The sequence below is a fragment of the Leptodactylus fuscus genome, chromosome 9 (genome assembly GCF_031893055.1).
Source record: "Leptodactylus fuscus isolate aLepFus1 chromosome 9, aLepFus1.hap2, whole genome shotgun sequence".
In the NCBI taxonomy this organism is placed as follows: domain Eukaryota; kingdom Metazoa; phylum Chordata; class Amphibia; order Anura; family Leptodactylidae; genus Leptodactylus; species Leptodactylus fuscus.
Window position 1 is genome coordinate 33727192 of NC_134273.1, and position 18745 is coordinate 33745936.

Here is an 18745-nt window from a genome sequence, read left to right on the forward strand (position 1 = left end):
AAATGGATAATAGATAACAGTATTTTTATAATTAGGAATGTTTTTCTTTGCTGAATAATAAAATCCCTTTAAGTAGTAGCTGCATATTAACCAGTGTGTTCAAGAAAATGGACATCTGGTAATAACCTTGGTCTCTTGTATAATAACTTTAAAGGGGTTGTCCCATCACAAGGATCCTATCTATACTGCTTGTTAATGTGGATGTAAGACTTTTCCTAAATACACTGCTTCAGCAAAACTGCTTTGTTTGTCCAATATCTTACTTTATTCAATTCATTGTTGACACAGCCCTTGACTTATCTGGTCAAAAGTCAAGTGATGTATCTGCTGCTCTCAGAGGGGAGGGAGGAGGGGCTAAGTGCATGGGAGCCAGCCTGTGTATCTTGCTATTCCTGTGTCTACACCACATGACCTAGCTTCCTGCTCTAAGATAGGGGAGAGGAGCTGCTTTCATTTCTGAACTCGTCTTCTGTTCTCCCAGTTATCAGGCTAGCTAATTCAATTGTGTTCATTATGGCAGAGACAGGAAGTCTCTGTATGTAACAGAGAATGAAGTTGCTCCTGCCTGTACTTCATTGTCCAATATTGTGCATATAGTGTTTAAGGACATTTGATGACATCACAGGCCCTTCAGCAGCCCCATAGGATCACGCTATGCGGTGGGCAGAGCTACATGCTAATTTGGAGGCGAAGCTAAACGGCAGGTTGCATATGAAACCCCGCCCACCAAATGACGCAAGAAACCAGGAAGAAAGAAGATTTTACAGCAGTGAAGACTGGTGAGTATGCTACATGGGAATACCCCTTTAATTGTAATACAAGCCAAAATAACAAGTTTTGTCGCATAACTGAAGAAAGGTTTGCTGCAGAATTAGTGGAGTGGTGACTACTAAATGTTGCAATCAGTTGGAGTAGGCGGAGGTGGTGAAATGTCCTCTTCACCACTTTCGCCAAGGCATGGTTTTATGATGAGTTATCACAGTGACATGCTATACAGATATATCCATCCTCACCCACCCTTTTGACAAAATATAAAATCTAGATATGTGTTTCACCAGCTAAACAACCTTTATAAAAACAATATGATTGTATGATAAACTATCACAAAGTGGTATGCGCACAATCCTATTTGTGTCTGTGTGGCCACCAAGTGAGGGAGGGAAAATTTAAGGCATATGCTAGCATGCAGTGATATTGTGTCCAGGGCCAGCGTCAGCAACCTTTTTTAAATAGGCTGTAACCTGTTGGAGTAACCTCAGCAGATAACAGGCCCTATTTACTTACTGAAACCTGCTGCAGGAGCAGGGGATCGGTAGGTAATAGAGATGAGCGAGTAGTACTTGATCAAGTAGGTATTCGATCGAATACTACGGTATTCGAAATACTCGTACTCAATCGAGTACCACTCGCTGTTCGAATGTAGAAGTTCAATGTAGAACCAGCATTGATTGGCCGAATGCTATACAGTCGGCCAATCAACGCTGGTTCTTCTCCTACCTTTAGAAGTCTTCTCCGTGCAGCTTCCCCACGACGTCTTCCGGCTCTAAATTCACTCTGCCAGGCATCGGGCCTGGGCAGAGCCGACTCCGCATGTCCGCTTGTAGTGTGGGCATGCGCAGCCGGCTCTGCCCAGGCCCAATGCCTAGCAGAGTGAATGAACAGCCGGAAGACGCTGTGGGGATGCTGCAAGGAGAAGACTGCTCGGAGGATCCAGCCTGACCCTCACTCGTGGACTTGGTAAGTGTAATTTGATCGAACGTTGCCTACCCCTGAAACGAGCATTTTCCCCCCATAGACTATAATAGGCTTCGATATTCGATTCGAGTAGTCGAATATTGAGGGGCTACTCGAAACAAATATCGAACCTCGGACATTTTACTGTTCGCTGATCTCTAGTAGGTAACACCGGGATCGCGGGGTGGTTTGGCTCAAATCATATAGCTCTGAACCGAAACTGCTATCATCATCTTCTGGGGTTTCTTCAGACCCTGAAGTATAATGATCAGAGGCCCTGAGGAGGTGAGCGAACATAGGAAACTTGCCTCTTTTGCACTTCATGCTGTTTTCAGCCCTCTTCATTGACCTCACATGGATCAGGCCAGCGTTGCAATGCTTAAAGACGCCGGCGTAACACACATCTCTGACGTCATCGAAGAGGGCCGAAGACTGAGCAGGGAATCTCGGAATAACGGAAATGTAAGTAACATGCTTTTTTTATGTTTGTCACCTCCCCTGGGTCTTCGATCATTATACTCAGGGGTCTGGAAAGACCCTTTAGTATGACAATAGTTTGTGGGTAGTAAACCCTGAAAATTTTGGGTTCTACCAAATCTGAAATTTTTGCAATATTTGCAAAGACCATCATAGAGGATACTATGTTACATATTACTGTGTGAAGGGGCCACTGTAGGACATTATACCTTGTGAAGGGGCTGCTATGGGACATTATACCTTGTGAAGGGGCTGTTATGGGACATTATACTGTGTGAAGGGGCTGTTATGGGACATTATACTGTGTGAAGGGGCTTTTATGGGACATTATACCTTGTGAAGGGGCTGCTATGGGACATTATACTGTGTGAAGGGGCTGTTATGGGACATTATACTGTGTGGAAGGACCTCTAAAATTACTTCTATATATCATATTATGACATATAAGTATGTGGCATCATTTATTTCCTAGAGACAATCCAAAAAATATGCCTCTCCTCTGCATCCCTTATGACCTTATTCACTTTGGTGGAAGTGAATTTTTTTTAAAGAATTTTTGACGATTTTATTTTTTCACTGCCTTATATATGCTAAAAAACGTACTACATCCTGCAATTTTCTCTTCGGCTACTAAGCTTAATAACAGACCAACACTTCTATAGGAATTTTCATTCTAAGGGTGCATTCACACTACGTAAACGGCAGCTTATTCTGAACGTAAAACACGTTCAGAATCAGCGGCGTATAAAGCAGTTCCCATTCATTTCTATGGGAGCCGGCATACGAGCGCTCCCCATAGAAATGAATGGGCTGCTTCTTTCACTACGAGCGCTCCCATTGAAGTGAATGGGATGTGCTCGCGTGTACGGCTCGGCATGAGCAGAGCTAGCCATACACGCGAGCACATCCCATTCACTTCAATGGGAGCGCTCGTAGTGAAAGAAGCAGCCCATTCATTTCTATGGGGAGCGCTCGTATGCCGGCTCCCATAGAAAGCAATGGGACCTGCTTAACACGTTCCGAATCAGCCAGAGTATCCTCTGTGTGAAGGGGCCCTTAACCAAACCTAAGCTGAATTATAGCCGGATCCTTCAGTAGAGATCCGGGACATTTGTAGAAATTAATTTGTTCTGGTCATTATAAGCAATTTCATTTAATTGGATTTTATAGTATGTGTCTAGTTGTTTTTATGGAAAAGTCCAGGCGCACTCACTGTAGGTGTAGACTTTTTGACATAATAGGTGTGGGTCTATATGATATAACAGGTGTGGACTGTAAAACATAATAATAGGTATCATATGAAGGTTTTATATTGGGACACTATATGACAAGTTTTCTCTCTGCAGGTGGTCTATGTCACTGCTACCTTTCCCTATGTTATGCTGCTGATTCTTCTAGTCCGTGGGGTTACATTACCTGGAGCCTCTCAAGGCATCAAGTTTTACCTGTATCCTGATTTGTCAAGACTTTCTGATCCACAAGTAAGACACAAAATTTTTGTTTTATTAGAACATATACAAAATAATATTGAAAAAAACGAGATTTAAAAGGGTCCTCTTACTATAGGCACTTATCCCTGTGCTCAGACACCTAGGAATCACAAGAAGGGGGTCTCTGAATGGCCCCTTAGATTCCACTAAGTATAAGGATTGTCAGCTGCAACATTTCCAACTCTATACCTCCCAGCTTATATACTAGGTATAGGTCATTTCTTATAGTGTATTCCTTCTATTCTCCATTGCATTAGCTCTTCTTCATCATTGCCCTGTTTTCTATATCAATAAGGAAAGTTATCACAATGCCAGTCACATGTTAATGTGTAGATTATGCAGAAGTTCCCAGGAGAGGAATTGAGAAAAAGTCAAACACTATCAATTTCTGTACTGGGATTCTTGAACCTGTGAATGTGAAATGTGCAATTCTTATAGAAAACTGTTTCTTATATTGAGATCCAACAGATTTCCAACCGGTGTAGTCATCCTAAGTGATGAGTTATCATAGTATATAATGACAGGTGCATTATACCTTCTATAGAATGCAATAATGGATCTCTCAGCCCCCCCTGGTGGCAGATTACTGCTGCGGTAATAGTACATCGCTTTTGGAACATTTCTCTAGTCTTTGGTTTTTCAAAAACCTTAAGAGGCTTCATTTTCACTTGACCTATGATTTCTGCTGGCTTCTGCTTCCATTAAAAAGCTTGTCTGTCAAAAGACGCTCCGTTTTCCAGCAAGTGGTGAACTTCGGAGATGTAGTCAGCTGTGTATTATTCAGAATGACAGCACTGGAGCCATTTAAGTCACTGAGGCAGACCAAGATGCAGTTTTAATGCTCTTTTGAAACTGAAATCCAAGTAAAATATAAAAGGAAGTAAAGAAAACATTATCAATAAAACACAAAGTGTCTAATATTAACAAAATGCAACATGCATGACTTTCGGTATCACACCGCCTCAGTGGTATCAATTCAATATGAGATGAAGGGGGGAGGGGGCACAATGAAGGAACAGCTCTAACATTGTGTTATATACTTTAAAAATGACTGATGGAATCAACCGTTATATACATATACAAAGTTGATGCAGAATAAGTAAACAACCATAGCTTTACCAGGGTGGGATTTTTTTTCTTGAGTCATTATATTGCCTGACAAACCATCCCCTCAATAGCTATAATTGTCTTTCCTTACCTTTGGTTCACATATGCGTTTGGTAATCTGTTTGGGGAGTCCGCGTGGGGAGATTTTATTTTTATATTTTTATTTTTGCCTGTTTTTTTTTTATTTTTTATTTTTATCTGTGTACATTTTTTTTTTTTTAATCACTCCCTCTATTATAGTAGTTTTTCTCTACCTGAAACATAGGGTTGTGTTGCCATGGGCATGGCTAGAACTTGGTATTGGTGTTTTTTTATTATTATTATTATTATTATTATTATTTTACTTTTAACTTTCATTTTTTCATTGTGCCCCTTTTTAATAGTATGTTTTTTGGCTGATATCCCCTGTAACAGACTGATACATTTAGCTACAGTTACAAGAGGAATGCACCATCCTAACCGTAACTGCAGAGTTGATCTGCGTCTTCTAGGACCTACCTGCACCTATTGTTCCCAGCCCCTGGTGGATGATATGACCACTGAATCAGAGGGGAACCGCATCATGGTTGCTCCCATAGCTGCATTCACAAACCATCCAGCCGGCTTCGCAGTTCTCCAGCTGTATGATTTTGTCCATCGGTCTAAACACTACAAATACATACAGATATGTTCTTGCAGGGTTAAGAGTGAAACAGCTGGACATATACACTCACCGGCCACTTTATTAGGTACACCTGTCCAACTGCTCGTTAACACTTAATTTCTAATCAGCCAATCACATGGCGGCAACTCAGTGCATTTAGACATGTAGACATGGTCAAGACAATCTCCTGCAGTTCAAACCGAGCATCAGTATGGGGAAGAAAGGTGATTTGAGTGCCTTTGAACGTGGCATGGTTGTTGGTGCCAGAAGGGCTGGTCTGAGTATTTCAGAAACTGCTGATCTACTGGGATTTTCACGCACAACCATCTCTAGGGTTTACAGAGAATGGTCCGAAAAAGAAAAAACATCCAGTGAGCGGCAGTTCTGTGGGCGGAAATGCGTTGTTGATGCCAGAGGTCAGAGTAGAATGGACAGACTGGTTCGAGCTGATAGAAAGGCAACAGTGACTCAAATAGCCACCCGTTACAACCAAGGTAGCCAGACGAGCATCTCTGAACGCACAGTACGTCGAACTTTGAGGCAGATGGGCTACAGCAGCAGAAGACCACACCGGGTGCCACTCCTTTCAGCTAAGAACAGGAAACTGAGGCTACAATTTGCACAAGCTCATCGAAATTGGACAATTGAAGATTGGAAAAACGTTGCCTGGTCTGATGAGTCTCGATTCCTGCTGCGAAATTCGGATGGTAGGGTCAGAATATGGCGTCAACAACATGAAAGCATGGATCCATCCTGCCTTGTATCAACGGTTCAGGCTGGTGGTGGTGGTGTCATGGTGTGGGGAATATTTTCTTGGCACTCTTTGGGCCCCTTGGTACCAATTGAGCATCGTTGCAACGCCAAAGCCTACCTGAGTATTGTTGCTGACCATGTCCATCCCTTTATGACCACAATGTACCCAACATCTGATGGCTACTTTCAGCAGGATAATGCAATGCCATGTCATAAAGCTGGAATCATCTCAGACTGGTTTCTTGAACATGACAATGAGTTCATTGTACTCCAATGGCCTCCACAGTCACCAGATCTCAATCCAATAGAGCATCTTTGGGATGTGGTGGAACGGGAGATTCGCATCATGGATGTGCAGCCGACAAATCTGCGGCAACTGTGTGATGCCATCATGTCAATATGGACCAAAATCTCTGAGGAATGCTTCCAGCACCTTGTTGAATCTATGCCACGAAGAATTGAGGCAGTTCTGAAGGCAAAAGGGGGTCCAACCCGTTACTAGCATGGTGTACCTAATAAAGTGGCCGGTGAGTGTATATTGTTAACAGGCAGTCCAGAACTGGTTAAATAGGGATAAAAAAGGGTTTCTGGGAATAAAATATTGGTGACCTATCCTTCTCATAAGTCATCAATGTGGCCACTTCACGACTTACCAAGTGCAGATCTATACATTGTATTGCAGCTTTATTGGTATTGCAGCTTAGCGCCTTTCACACTATGGCTTTTATTCAGTATATAGCTCAAAATATATCTGACTTTTATGAAAGCAAAATCTATCATACCAGATGTAAATTTTGGCTTTAGTCTTCAGCTCCATATATTAATATATTATTGTTTTTTTCTTAGGTTTGGGTCGATGCCGGCACTCAAATCTTCTTCTCTTATGCCATCTGCTTGGGATGTTTGACTGCTCTAGGAAGTTACAATAACTACAATAATAATTGCTACAGGTATCTTGATTTAAGTCCAATGTTTTCCTCTTAGCCATTCTTGGGTGTTTTTAGCTGTGTGTTTTGGGTCATTGTCCTGTTGTAAGACCCATGACCTGCGACTGAGTCCAAGCTTTCTGAAACTGGGCAGCACATTTATATATAAAATCCCTTGATAGTCTTGAGATTTCATTGTACCCTGCACAGATTCAAGACACCCTGTGCCAGATGCAGCAAAGCAGCCCCAGAACATAACAGAGCCTCCTCCATGTTTTACAGTAGGGACAGTGTTCTTTTCAAGATGTGCTTCATTTTTCCATCTGTGAAAATAGAGCTAATGTGCCTTGCCAAGCTTGTCAACATGTAGTTTTGCAAATTCCATTTTCTGTGACCTTTGGGGGTTTCTCTTCCATTAAACCAGGGGTACCAACAATTTTGTCCACATGTGTAGGTTTATATATTAGAGGAGAGAAGCTGAGCTCTGTGATATGTAAGTTTATATGATTGAGGAGAGAAGCTGAGCACTGTGTATGTATAGGTTTATATGATAGTATATATAGATCGATATGGAGCATTATAAATTCTAGATGCCAATTTCTATTGTCTGTGCAATTCAATTCTTATCCATCAATCATGTCCAAGGACTCTTATACTGCACAAATAATAATATCACCCAATAATATTTGTTCCTAAAAAAAAAGTCAGAGATGGAAGAAATGCCGGGCAATATGTTCAGTGGTTGGTCACAGCTGTTCATTTTCATGGTCAATTGTCTGCAGTGACTAAAAGCCATTAGATAAATGTTAGAAGCATGATTAAATCTGGAGAAATGTTACTGTATATAAAGCCATTGCATAATCTCTCTTTCCTCTGCAGGGACTGTATCATGCTTTGCTGTTTGAACAGTGGCACCAGCTTTGTGGCAGGTTTTGCTATATTTTCTGTCCTTGGGTTTATGGCTTATGAGCAAGGGGTTCCAATCGCTGAAGTTGCAGAATCAGGTATGTGAGGCTGAGTTCTCAAATTGTATCTTTACCCATCTACTAAATGACTTTATAGTCGCAGTGGGGTTAAAATGGACCAAAGGAAGGAAAAAACATTGCAGGCTAATAGCATATTATAGGGGCGCCCTACAGATGGCTAAGGTATTTTTAACTAGTAGAGGGTGTTCCACCATTTGAAAGTCCCCTTTTAGTAGCCAAAGTTGAAGCTAGTTATAGAGAGCTCTGGAAGGTCACAACGCAACTTGAGATTACATTGATTTCAACAATCACCATGTAATACTTTCTTTCTCCTGTGGAGGTGCTGTAGGGAATTAGAGCACCAATCTATGAGAGTAGATTCACCCTTTAACCCCCATACAAAAATCGGATCTATACTGCAGACATTTCCAATCTGCGGTTCACAGAGTTGTCTCAAATTGGGGTCTGCAGTTCAAGGTATTAGCACAAGGTAGTAGTCTAGCCAGTCGTGATATGAATATTTGTTTTGCAAATATTCATGAGTTTTACTGAGAAGATTTGCTTCAGCTCAAACTTTACCAAAAGTGCTTATATTATACTCTGGGTTATTTTCAGGCCCTAAAGTTTAATAATTGGAGGGATGCCTGAAAATAACTAACCTTTCCTAGGCTCCACTAGTATACTGTCTTCTTCTCTAAGCATCCTTGGTGTTTCCTGGTTCTCTTCCTGATGCCATTAAGCCCATGTCACCACTGAGGCCTCAGATGTCATGTGGGGGTGTACACTGTATTGTCAATGTGTCTCACATGACCATTATGGCCAAATCAGAAACCTCATCAGTGATCTGGTCTGATGACATCAGAAAGTCATGTAGAAAATACCAAGGTGCCTGGGGAAGAAAGCATAAGGTAGAGCCCAGTAAGGGTGAGTATTCTTTATTCATTATTTTTTTATTTTCATGCATCTTTCCTTGTCTCTTTGAATGTTATATTCTAGACCCGAGGAGACCCCAGTGTATAAAAGTGATTTGTGGGTATTTGGGGTATGGTAGAACTCAACACTTTTTGAATATTTGTAATAAAGCTGGTTCATTATGAGCTGGTTTGGTCATCTCTACTAGCCAGGAGTCATTAAAGAGGACCATTTATCACCTCCAACTGATGTGTTCTTAGCATCTGTTAATAGGCATTGCTCCACTGATTTCAGCACAGTTGGAATTTTATCTCTAGCTTCCACAATTCCTGAGCAACAAATGCAGTCAGTTTTGGTGCCTCATGTGCTATTTAAGCTCTGTAATATCAGAAGGGCAGTGTCAGGTAGGAGCAGGCAAGGGGTGTGATTCAGAGCTCCAATCAGAGGCAACCAATGCTGTTATATTTGATCCCTGAAGTTCTATTTAAGCTCTGTAATGTCAAGAGGGCAATGTCAGGCAGGAGTAGACAGGGGGTAGACAAGCAGTGTGATTCTGACCTCTGACACTGGCTGCCTCTGATTTGAGCTCTGAATGACACCCCTAGTCTGCCCCTGCCTGACGCTGCCCTTCTGACAGTGCAGAGACTAAACAGCACATCAGCCATCAAATATGACAGCATTGATTGCTCAGGAATGGTGGGGGCTAGAGAAAGTAATCCAACTGTTACAGAATCAGTGGAAGTTTACATATTAATTAATGTGCAAAGCTGGACTTCTTGTAGAAGGTGAAAGGTCCTGTTTAACAGTAGTAAGAACAGGCATAACTGGAATCAGTGTAAAATCTATGATGTCTAAGTGTTGCTATTTAGAATAGTGGTATAGTTTATGCAGCAGAAGGATCTTTGAGGCCCCCTCAAGATCCAGGGCCCAGTAGACACTGCTACCTTTGCATCTCTTATAAGTACACCCCTAGTAGTCAGCAGGAAAACATCAAGCAAACAGAGAGGCATAGTCATGAACAAAGCCAAGGTCAATAACCAGAAAAGTATAACATGAATCAAGAGGCCTGAAAAGATTGAAAGTCAAATACAATTTGAGGTCAGGAACTGTAGCTCAATCACACTCTGAAACAAATGGGTAAGAACTGTGGGAGATCATGTAGCACGGCTATTTTGGCTGCAATTCTTATTGCATGTCAAATAATCTCTGTATTGCCCTACAACATGGCAAGTGATAAAAATGAATGAGTCTGCACTGCAATCCTGAGGTTTTAGTGACTGCATGTCATAATTAGTGACAGCCTCTCCATTCACTTACATTACATATTATGTTACATGGTGACATGTTGATCTTTGGTTATGCATTAGGTATACTGGGTAAAGTCTCTATGTAGACCCAGCCTAGTAGCAGGCCTGACAAGTTTATACAGAACACAGGGATAGGAACAGAAAAGGAAAAAAAGGGTTAAAAAGTTGTGGGACCTCTTCAACAAGTAGAGATCCTCTTTAATAATACAGTCACATCAGGGTGGTCACTAAGACACAAAGGCAGCTATGATTGTGGTTGCTTGGGTCAGAGAAAATCTCAGGGAGAAGAGAAATTGGTGCCAGACTAATGACAGTACTTTGTAGGGCAGTTTCTATACTTTCCAAAGATGCCTTTCTGATTCCTCATTGCAGCTCCATTTTCAAGAAACTTCTTTTTATGCAAATTAGCTGAAAAGGGCTTTAGAGATGCCTCTTTTCCTGCTGGGGCTTCACTCTCTGCTCTAGATAATCCTCCCTGACCCCCACCCAAATCCTCCCCATTGCTAGAGTGTTATCTGTCACTTTGTCTGCAGTTAAGGGCACTTATCTGATGGGGAGTGACAGGAGCAAAAATGACCCTAAGCCCCTTTCAGCTAGTTTGCAGAATAATAAAACATTGATTTTCATGAAAATGGAGGCATCTTTGGAAAGTATAGAAGCAGCCATACATTAGATTGATAATTATTTATCTGCTGAGAATTCCCTGTAAATGGAGGAATAGGATCCTGCAAAAACAGTGATGATTATTGTGATGCAGTAAAGGGCTGAGATAAGGTAACTGCTTATACCTTAGTTCACATTAGTTTATTGAAATGCTGTGCTCTAGTTCGTGAGTCGTGACCCATCTCTCTTCGATTTATTTTGGTCCTTGTCAAAAAAGATAAAATAAATCAACTGACTGGCCCTATTTCCTCTTTCGAGAGGTCATCAGTTGTTTTTCTTGACCCAAAAAGAAACATCCGCGATTCATCAACAAGTACCATAAGAACGTATCTCCGTGCAATTACTCAGTTTGTCCCAATTGAAAATATAACTAATTCACTGACCTAAAATTTCCAGGTCTTAATTTAGAACATTCAGTGTGAAATAATTACAGTAAAATCCAGTCTTGGCCTTAGGCAAAAGCCAGATATTTATTTCATAGCATTTTCAAAAATCTCATTAAAAAAGTTATGAAGCATTTCTAAAAGCGTTGTGATTTTAATAGTGCTAGAAGTGGCTTCAAGTCAAAGCTAGGACTCCAGTAAAGGGAGGGGGTGAGTGTTCAAACCCCCAATCTACACACTAAACATAGTGCAAAAATATGGTGTCAGACGAGCCCAATAAATATCATTGTGTGTTTTTTGACTCACTGTTTTGCAAATATGTGTGCTGACAACAATGTTTAGCCTTACTCTTAATCCATAAGAATACTCAAGGGCTGACGTAGGCCACATACCCATTCTCTGCAACATCTGTGACTCCATCTGGAGCTATAAATGGAGTGGATTACTTACAACCTAATTGACAGCTTTGACTTTCATCTGGTTGACTAGTTAAATATTCAGCACATGCCCACATCACTTGTACCAAGCCGGAGCACTCTGATTCTACCTCCCATCCCTCCGTTCTAAGAAATAGGTTATTTAAGCAATAGGATGTTTTGTCGACATGTTGTTATTCATATCACGCATTCTTGTATTTCTTAGGTCCCGGTTTAGCTTTTATTGCATACCCAAAAGCTGTCACCATGATGCCTTTGGCCCCACTGTGGGCAGCCTTGTTTTTCATGATGCTCATATTCCTTGGACTTGACAGTCAGGTAAAAATGAATCTGGTTACCGGTATTGTATGTTAGTTGGGAACTCCTTATAATGTAATGAAATATAAAATGAATTGCAAAAGTAAATACATTCATATTGAAAAGTTTATAGACAGGTTTATCTGGAATCTTTATATAGGTTAGTCAAATATTGAAGGCAGGCTATTTTCATAGAAACCGCTAATAGAACTTCATAAGGCTAAAGCCCCACTTAGCATCCCACAGTAGCCACGGTAAAAGAGTGCTGTGGGAAAAACCATGGCGGCAATGCATTGCAGTTTTTCCCGCAGCACTTTTCAAAGAAAGTCCATAGAGATTTCCTCTGGAGACTTTCTACTTCTAATATACCTCTAAGGAAACCACAGGTATTTCCATAGATATAATTGACAAGCTGCGATTTCCAAAACTACTACGGTTTTGGAAATCACAGTGTGTCCGGGACAACTGCGGCTTACGCCATGTGGGGCCTAAAAGAGATTTACCATTTAACTTTACCATCTAACTTTACCATTGCAGGCATAAGCAAGTAAGTGTAAAAACAAATTTTATCACTGTAGTTTGTGCTGAAAGATAAAATTAGTGCCAAATTTTGGTTTTGGTTGGCTTACTTTAGACCAATTTTTTGTGCCGAAAATTTTTTTCCTGCCAAGTTACCTCTTGCCAAGTGAAACACAAAAAGTGTTCAACACGCTTGATGAAATTGGAGCACAGGCGTACCATAAATCCATCTCTGTTTAAACCACAATTCTGGTTTATTTTGGTTACTTTTTACATTTTTCCCAAAATTCCTATTTCTACTGGACATAATCTGTACACAGCCTGATAAAATGTGTAATTAAAATAGATATATTAAAACAGGTTTTTATTCTAAACATACTGGGGCAGAGTTATCAATCCCTCTGTGCCAGAACACTGGCGTTGAGTGATGATATTGGCTGCCATTTCTTGTGCCACCACCCTGACCCAAGCCTCACTCACCACACTTACGTGATGCCTCATATTCATTATATAATGGAATTTTATGCCAGTTCCAACCAGTGTAGATTTCCATTCTGGCACAAAGACTGGAGACTCTTCATAAATCTCTCTTTGCCTGTGCCAGTCGGGGCTTTCATTGAGACTGGCACACAATACAGCAGTCTTAATAAATCTGCCCCACTGTATTTTTCAGTGTGACAAAAACAAAGATTACATTCAAAAATAAGCTTACATCAATAATTCCATCAAAGACAGCTTCAAAATTTAGTATGTGAATTTGGCCTTTTCGTTTGAACAAGTACCATCTGCATATCAGTAAGAAGGGGAGAGAGAATCGAGATGGATCCAGATACTAGCATCAGCTTTTCTCAATTGAAAACCCCCCCCAAAAAAAATAACATTGGGTTTGTAGAAATCCAATGTGCCCAACCCATCTGTCTCTTCCACCAAAGGAATGCCATAACATCTCCATGCACATAAATTGGCCCTTTGATCCCACCAAAATTTGCAAATTTTACTCAAATTCTTTCTGTCTTTATCTACACAACAAAGCTGACAGTTAAGCTGCATTAAAGGAATAAAAATCTGCTGATTGTGTCTGCCATAGGGGCCGGTTGAAAATTATAATATTTTTTTTAGAATAAAGTTAAGCACATAAAAAATATACCACCAAGAATTTCAGTAATCTGTAAATCTGGGTTTACAAATTTCAATTCATGTCTTTTAATGCTTGAAAATATTTTGTCTTCTTGCAGTTTGTTTGCGTGGAAAGCTTGGTCACTGCAGTGGTGGACATGTATCCAAAGATTTTCCGAAGAGGGTACCGCAGAGAATTATTAATCTTAGCACTTTCCATTGTATCTTACCTTATTGGGCTCATCATGCTAACTGAAGTACGCTTACTATTTCTCATTATTATTATTTATTATTTTCGCAATTATTTTGATTTAAAAGAAAATATGAAGTTCTGAAGTTTTAGTCACCCCTGACTAGTAATGGTACAATTATTTTTTTTTGCTAAATTTGACATTCCTAGGGAATTATTAGGATTTGTATTGTTGGAGAAAGAGTCAAAAAGTTGATGATCAGAAGCTATGAGAAGTGAAGTTCAAGGCAGTCTGTACAATTTCCTAGCTTTGTTCCATGAAATGTGAGAATCTTAGGGAGCGGGTTACAACTCAAAGATCATTTTTGACCTTTGAAGGACAGACTATTAAAATAAAAATTTAGAAAAGTCAAAAGCAAAAGAAATAAATAAATATACATTGGAGAACCCTACCCCAAAAAACTTCCCCCAATGCTCACTTTCATCATAGTAATTCATTCATCATATTTCGTCAGAATCTGTGATGGAGTCTCTTATATGAATGGACGTGTATATACCCATTGTCTGAAAATGGACATTTGACAATCGTTAAAAATAAATAAATAAAATACTGTGACACAATATATGCATGAGGATTAGCTGTCATTCATTGAGTAGGACCACCCACTGCTTGGCCTGAATAAACAGGCGTTAAAATAATTAAATTACTAGTTCTTCTAACATTTTTCCCATATTTTTGTCCACAGATTAGATAGCTTTTTCAATATAAAAAAGTAACACAAAAATAAAGGCTACAAAATAAAAAAAAATAAAAAAAGTTATAAACATAAAATGAATGTGTATTAAAAATAGCCAAACTGTATGGTCCTGAATAGGGTTGAGCCGAGCTTGAGATTACAGGATCATTTTTAAAATCCGATTTTCGATGATTTTCCAGCCGATTCCCATCGCGATCGTGAAATTTGCTCGATTGCCAATCGGGATCCGATCTTTCCCATCCCGATCGCTCAACCCTAGTTACTTTATGTTTATGGAGTAGAGCTGAGCCGATCTTGAGATTTCAGGATCGTTTTTAATATCCGATTTTCGATCATATTCCAGCCGATCCCATCGTGAAATTTGCTCTATTGCTGATCGGGATCCGATCTTTCCTGATCCTGATCGCTCAACCCTAGTCCTGAAGGCTCAAAATATAGTACCCTGGACATAAACCAATTATTGTTGGTAAGGCTGCAGCTCTAGAGCCCTCCAGGACAGTTTCATTACTGAGAACAATCCTTTTGCATATCAGAATCAAATAGATTTCTAAGTTTATACTCATCTATAATTATTATGCAATATGTATTGGTAATAATTCAATACATCAGTTGTCATGTCATGCTAAACTTTACTTATTTTTTAAAGCATTTTTTTCTAATTCTTCCACTGTTTGTCTTCTAGGGGGGAATGTATGTGTTTCAACTTTTTGACTCGTATGCTGCTAGTGGAATGTGTCTTCTGTTTGTTGCAGTGTTTGAATGTATCTGCATAGGTTGGATATATGGTAAGTTTTTGTTATTAAATTCAAAGAATATAATATAATACCATTGATATGGTTCTATATCTCTATAAATACTCTATAACTTAAAAGGATTCCTATGAACATAACTATATTGAAACCTGTAGACAATTGAATGTTAAACATGTTTTGCAAATATAGTTTCACAGATTTTTCTCCTAAAGGCCCCAAGTTGCAGAAGCACAGCTTTTTTTGTTGCAGATTTTGCTTCGTTTTTTTCAGCCAAAGCCAAGAATGGCTACAAAAGGAATGGGAAATCTATAGGAAGTTTTTATACTTCTCCCTTCTACTCAATCCACTCCTGGCTTTGGCTCAAAAAACAGCAACAAAATCTGCAACAAAAAAAGTGCATTTCCACAACGTGGGGCCCCAGCCTTAGAGATTTTCTCTAACCATCTTAGTGGTGACATCTCTTGTCTTGAGCAATTGTCAATGGATAAGACTATGAATGCCGGAACTTTCTATGGTCTGGGACTTGTCAGACACCCAGCCATGATGTCCTTATTATGCACAGGTTATCAGGAGGGACACTACATGTATGAGATGCTCACCTGACCTCAACAATTTATTAAGATTTATTAAGGGCAGATTTATTAAGACTGGCATTTTGTATGCCAGTCTTAATAAAAATCCTGACATGCTCAGTACACCAAAATGGAGTTCACCAGAGAGTTATATTAAAATATTTTACAATAAATCAATATTTCAAGCTGAGATGTCTCCGCTAGAGATGAGCGAACAGTAAAATGTTGAGATTCGATATTCGTTTCGAGTAGCCCCTCAATATTCCACTACTCAAATCGAATATCGAACCCTGTTATAGTTCTTTGGGGGGAAAATGCTCGTTTCAGGGGTAGGCAACATTCAACTAAATTACACTTACCAAGTCCACGAGTGAGGGCCGGGCTGGATCCTCTGAGAAGTCTTCTCCGTGCAGCGTCCCCGTGGCGTCTTCCGGCTCTGAATTCACTCTGCCAGGCATCGGGCCTGGGCAGAGCCGACTGCGCATGCCCACACTACAAGCGGGCATGTGCAGTCGGCTCTGCCCAGGCCCAATGCCTGGCAGAGTGAATTCAGAGCCGGAAGACCCCGTGGGGAAGCTGCATGGAGAAGACTTCTAAAGGTAGGAGAAGAACCAGCGTTGATTGGCCGACTGTATAGAATTCAGCCAATCAATGCTGGTTCTGCATCTAACTTTTCCATTCGAATAGCGAGTGGTACTCGATCGAGTACGAGTATTTCGAATACCGTAGTATTCAATCGAATACCTACTCGATCGAATACTACTCGCTTATCTCTAGTCTCCGCCCCTCTCTCTGCCCTGCTCTGTCCATATTCACACAATGTGGAAAGCGAGGCACAAAATGGGGTTTGCGGCACATGTTTGGTGCAAGAAAAGGTCATGCACCGAATATGTGTAACAATATTATCCCTCTACGCCAGTTGATAAACTCCCCCGTTATGTCTAATTTGTGACCATGTAAAGTTCCTGCATTCATGGTCCTATCCATTGGCAACCGAACAAGACAAACGACTATCGCTACTAAGATGGTTAGAGAAAATCTCTAAAACTCTGCAAAATTTTGAATTAGTTATATTTGCAAATGTTTAATCTTTTAATTATGTAGAAATTAATGGGTGGTTATGTTCATGGGAAAACTCCTTTAACGTTCCATTATTGCGAGCTATAGTATGTCAATAGGAAATGGTTATTGCTCTCAGTGTGGAATTTCTGGAAAATGGAAAGAGAAAACACAACCACCATGGTATACTGAGCACTTGCCATTATATGGCTATAACCTCTGTACCCTCTACATTGGTACACCCCAATGGAGTTCCTCTATCTGGTCAAGTAACTAAAGCTGAGCTCTGATTGGCTGCTTAAACAACAATATGACCTTTTCTGTGAGATGGTTTAGATATTTGTGGCTTTTATATTATTTTACTTGTGTTTTTAGGAAGTAATCGGTTCTATGATAATATTGAAGACATGATTGGACACCGTCCGTTTTTCTTAATTAAATGGTGTTGGATGGTTTTCACCCCTGGAATTTGTGCTGTAAGTTCAATATTATCATTTCATCGCAATGATAAGAAGTAACAATCAGCTATCTCTTAAAGGGGTTCTATCAGTAGAATACCCTTTTTAAACTAAATACACGTAGGAATAGCCTTAACAAAGGTTATTCTTCTCTTACCTTTATTATTCTGCTTTGTGCTGCCGTTCCAGAGAAATATCTTCTTTCTTCCTTATGCAAATGAGATTTCTTGCAGCACTGGGGTGTTCCCTTGCGCTCAAACAGCACTGGGGGCATCCCCTGTACTGTCTGCAAACTCTCCAGCGATGCCTTTATCTTCTTCTCTGCCTCTTCTCTCGCGCTCCCATCCCATCTTTGTCCAAAAGCACCAAGTGCGCAGGTCCGTCAGCCATTGAGGGTTGCTTAAGTCCGGGGCCCCAAATCCAGAAACCACTGCATTTTACAGTCACTGTGAATCACTAGCGAATCCCATCGACATATTGTAGAAAAGTACGCATAGAGGAAATTCTGTGATTTCTAAAACCGTTTCGGCAGTTTCCCTGTAGGCAAAATAGCAAACAGAAAGTCCACAGAGAAAAACTCTGTGGACTTTCTGTGAAAAGTGCTGTGGACAAAAAACACAATTTTTTCCACACTGCTCTTTTTGCTGTGGCCCACTATGTGACTTTTTTTGCTGCTGAAAGGACAGTAGTTCATTCACTCTGATGAAACCCTATGATAAACCTTTCCTGTGCTACAGTATCTTATAGGCTAAAATCCCACATCCAGAAAATAAACAGATTATAGCAGAATCTGTGAATTTTTTTTAATGTGAATTTTGAGAATGTGAGATCTGAAAATTGATTTTTACCCTGCTATTTTCGGGCCTGTCTATGGTTAATCTGGTATTCATGTCTGCTATTCAAGTTTCAATAGACTTTTATGGAGCTCCATGGTCTGCAAAATGGACCATGTCTCCATTGATCCATGTAAAATGAACAGAGGCCTTCGTAGCCCCATTAAAAGAAGTCAGCCCCATGCATTAGTGATTAGCACAGACATCACACATGTAACTAAGGTCTTAAACTTTGGCGCATCCATGAAAGAAACCAATTGTCATTTTAAGATTTCTGTAAAAAATTACACATTGGATATTCAATACGGCAAGTCCTAAATACATGATCTTACCAATGTACTGCACTACTATAAAAGTTACCCCCACCCATCAAAAAGTCAAGTTTCCCCATGAA

General features: G+C 40.2%; 1 protein-coding gene across 1 annotated transcript in view; it reads left to right on the forward strand.

The window, feature by feature from the left end:
- The window catches only part of LOC142218717 (sodium- and chloride-dependent GABA transporter 3), a 125654-nt gene that overhangs the window by 105176 nt on the left and 1733 nt on the right, over window positions 1–18745 (forward strand). Inside the window, exons 7-13 of the mRNA XM_075287610.1 lie at window positions 3558–3692; window positions 7051–7154; window positions 8010–8134; window positions 12003–12115; window positions 13849–13986; window positions 15360–15462; window positions 17436–17536. Of these exons, the coding sequence (XP_075143711.1) occupies window positions 3558–3692; window positions 7051–7154; window positions 8010–8134; window positions 12003–12115; window positions 13849–13986; window positions 15360–15462; window positions 17436–17536 (819 nt within the window). The remainder of the gene's footprint in view (window positions 1–3557; window positions 3693–7050; window positions 7155–8009; window positions 8135–12002; window positions 12116–13848; window positions 13987–15359; window positions 15463–17435; window positions 17537–18745) is intronic.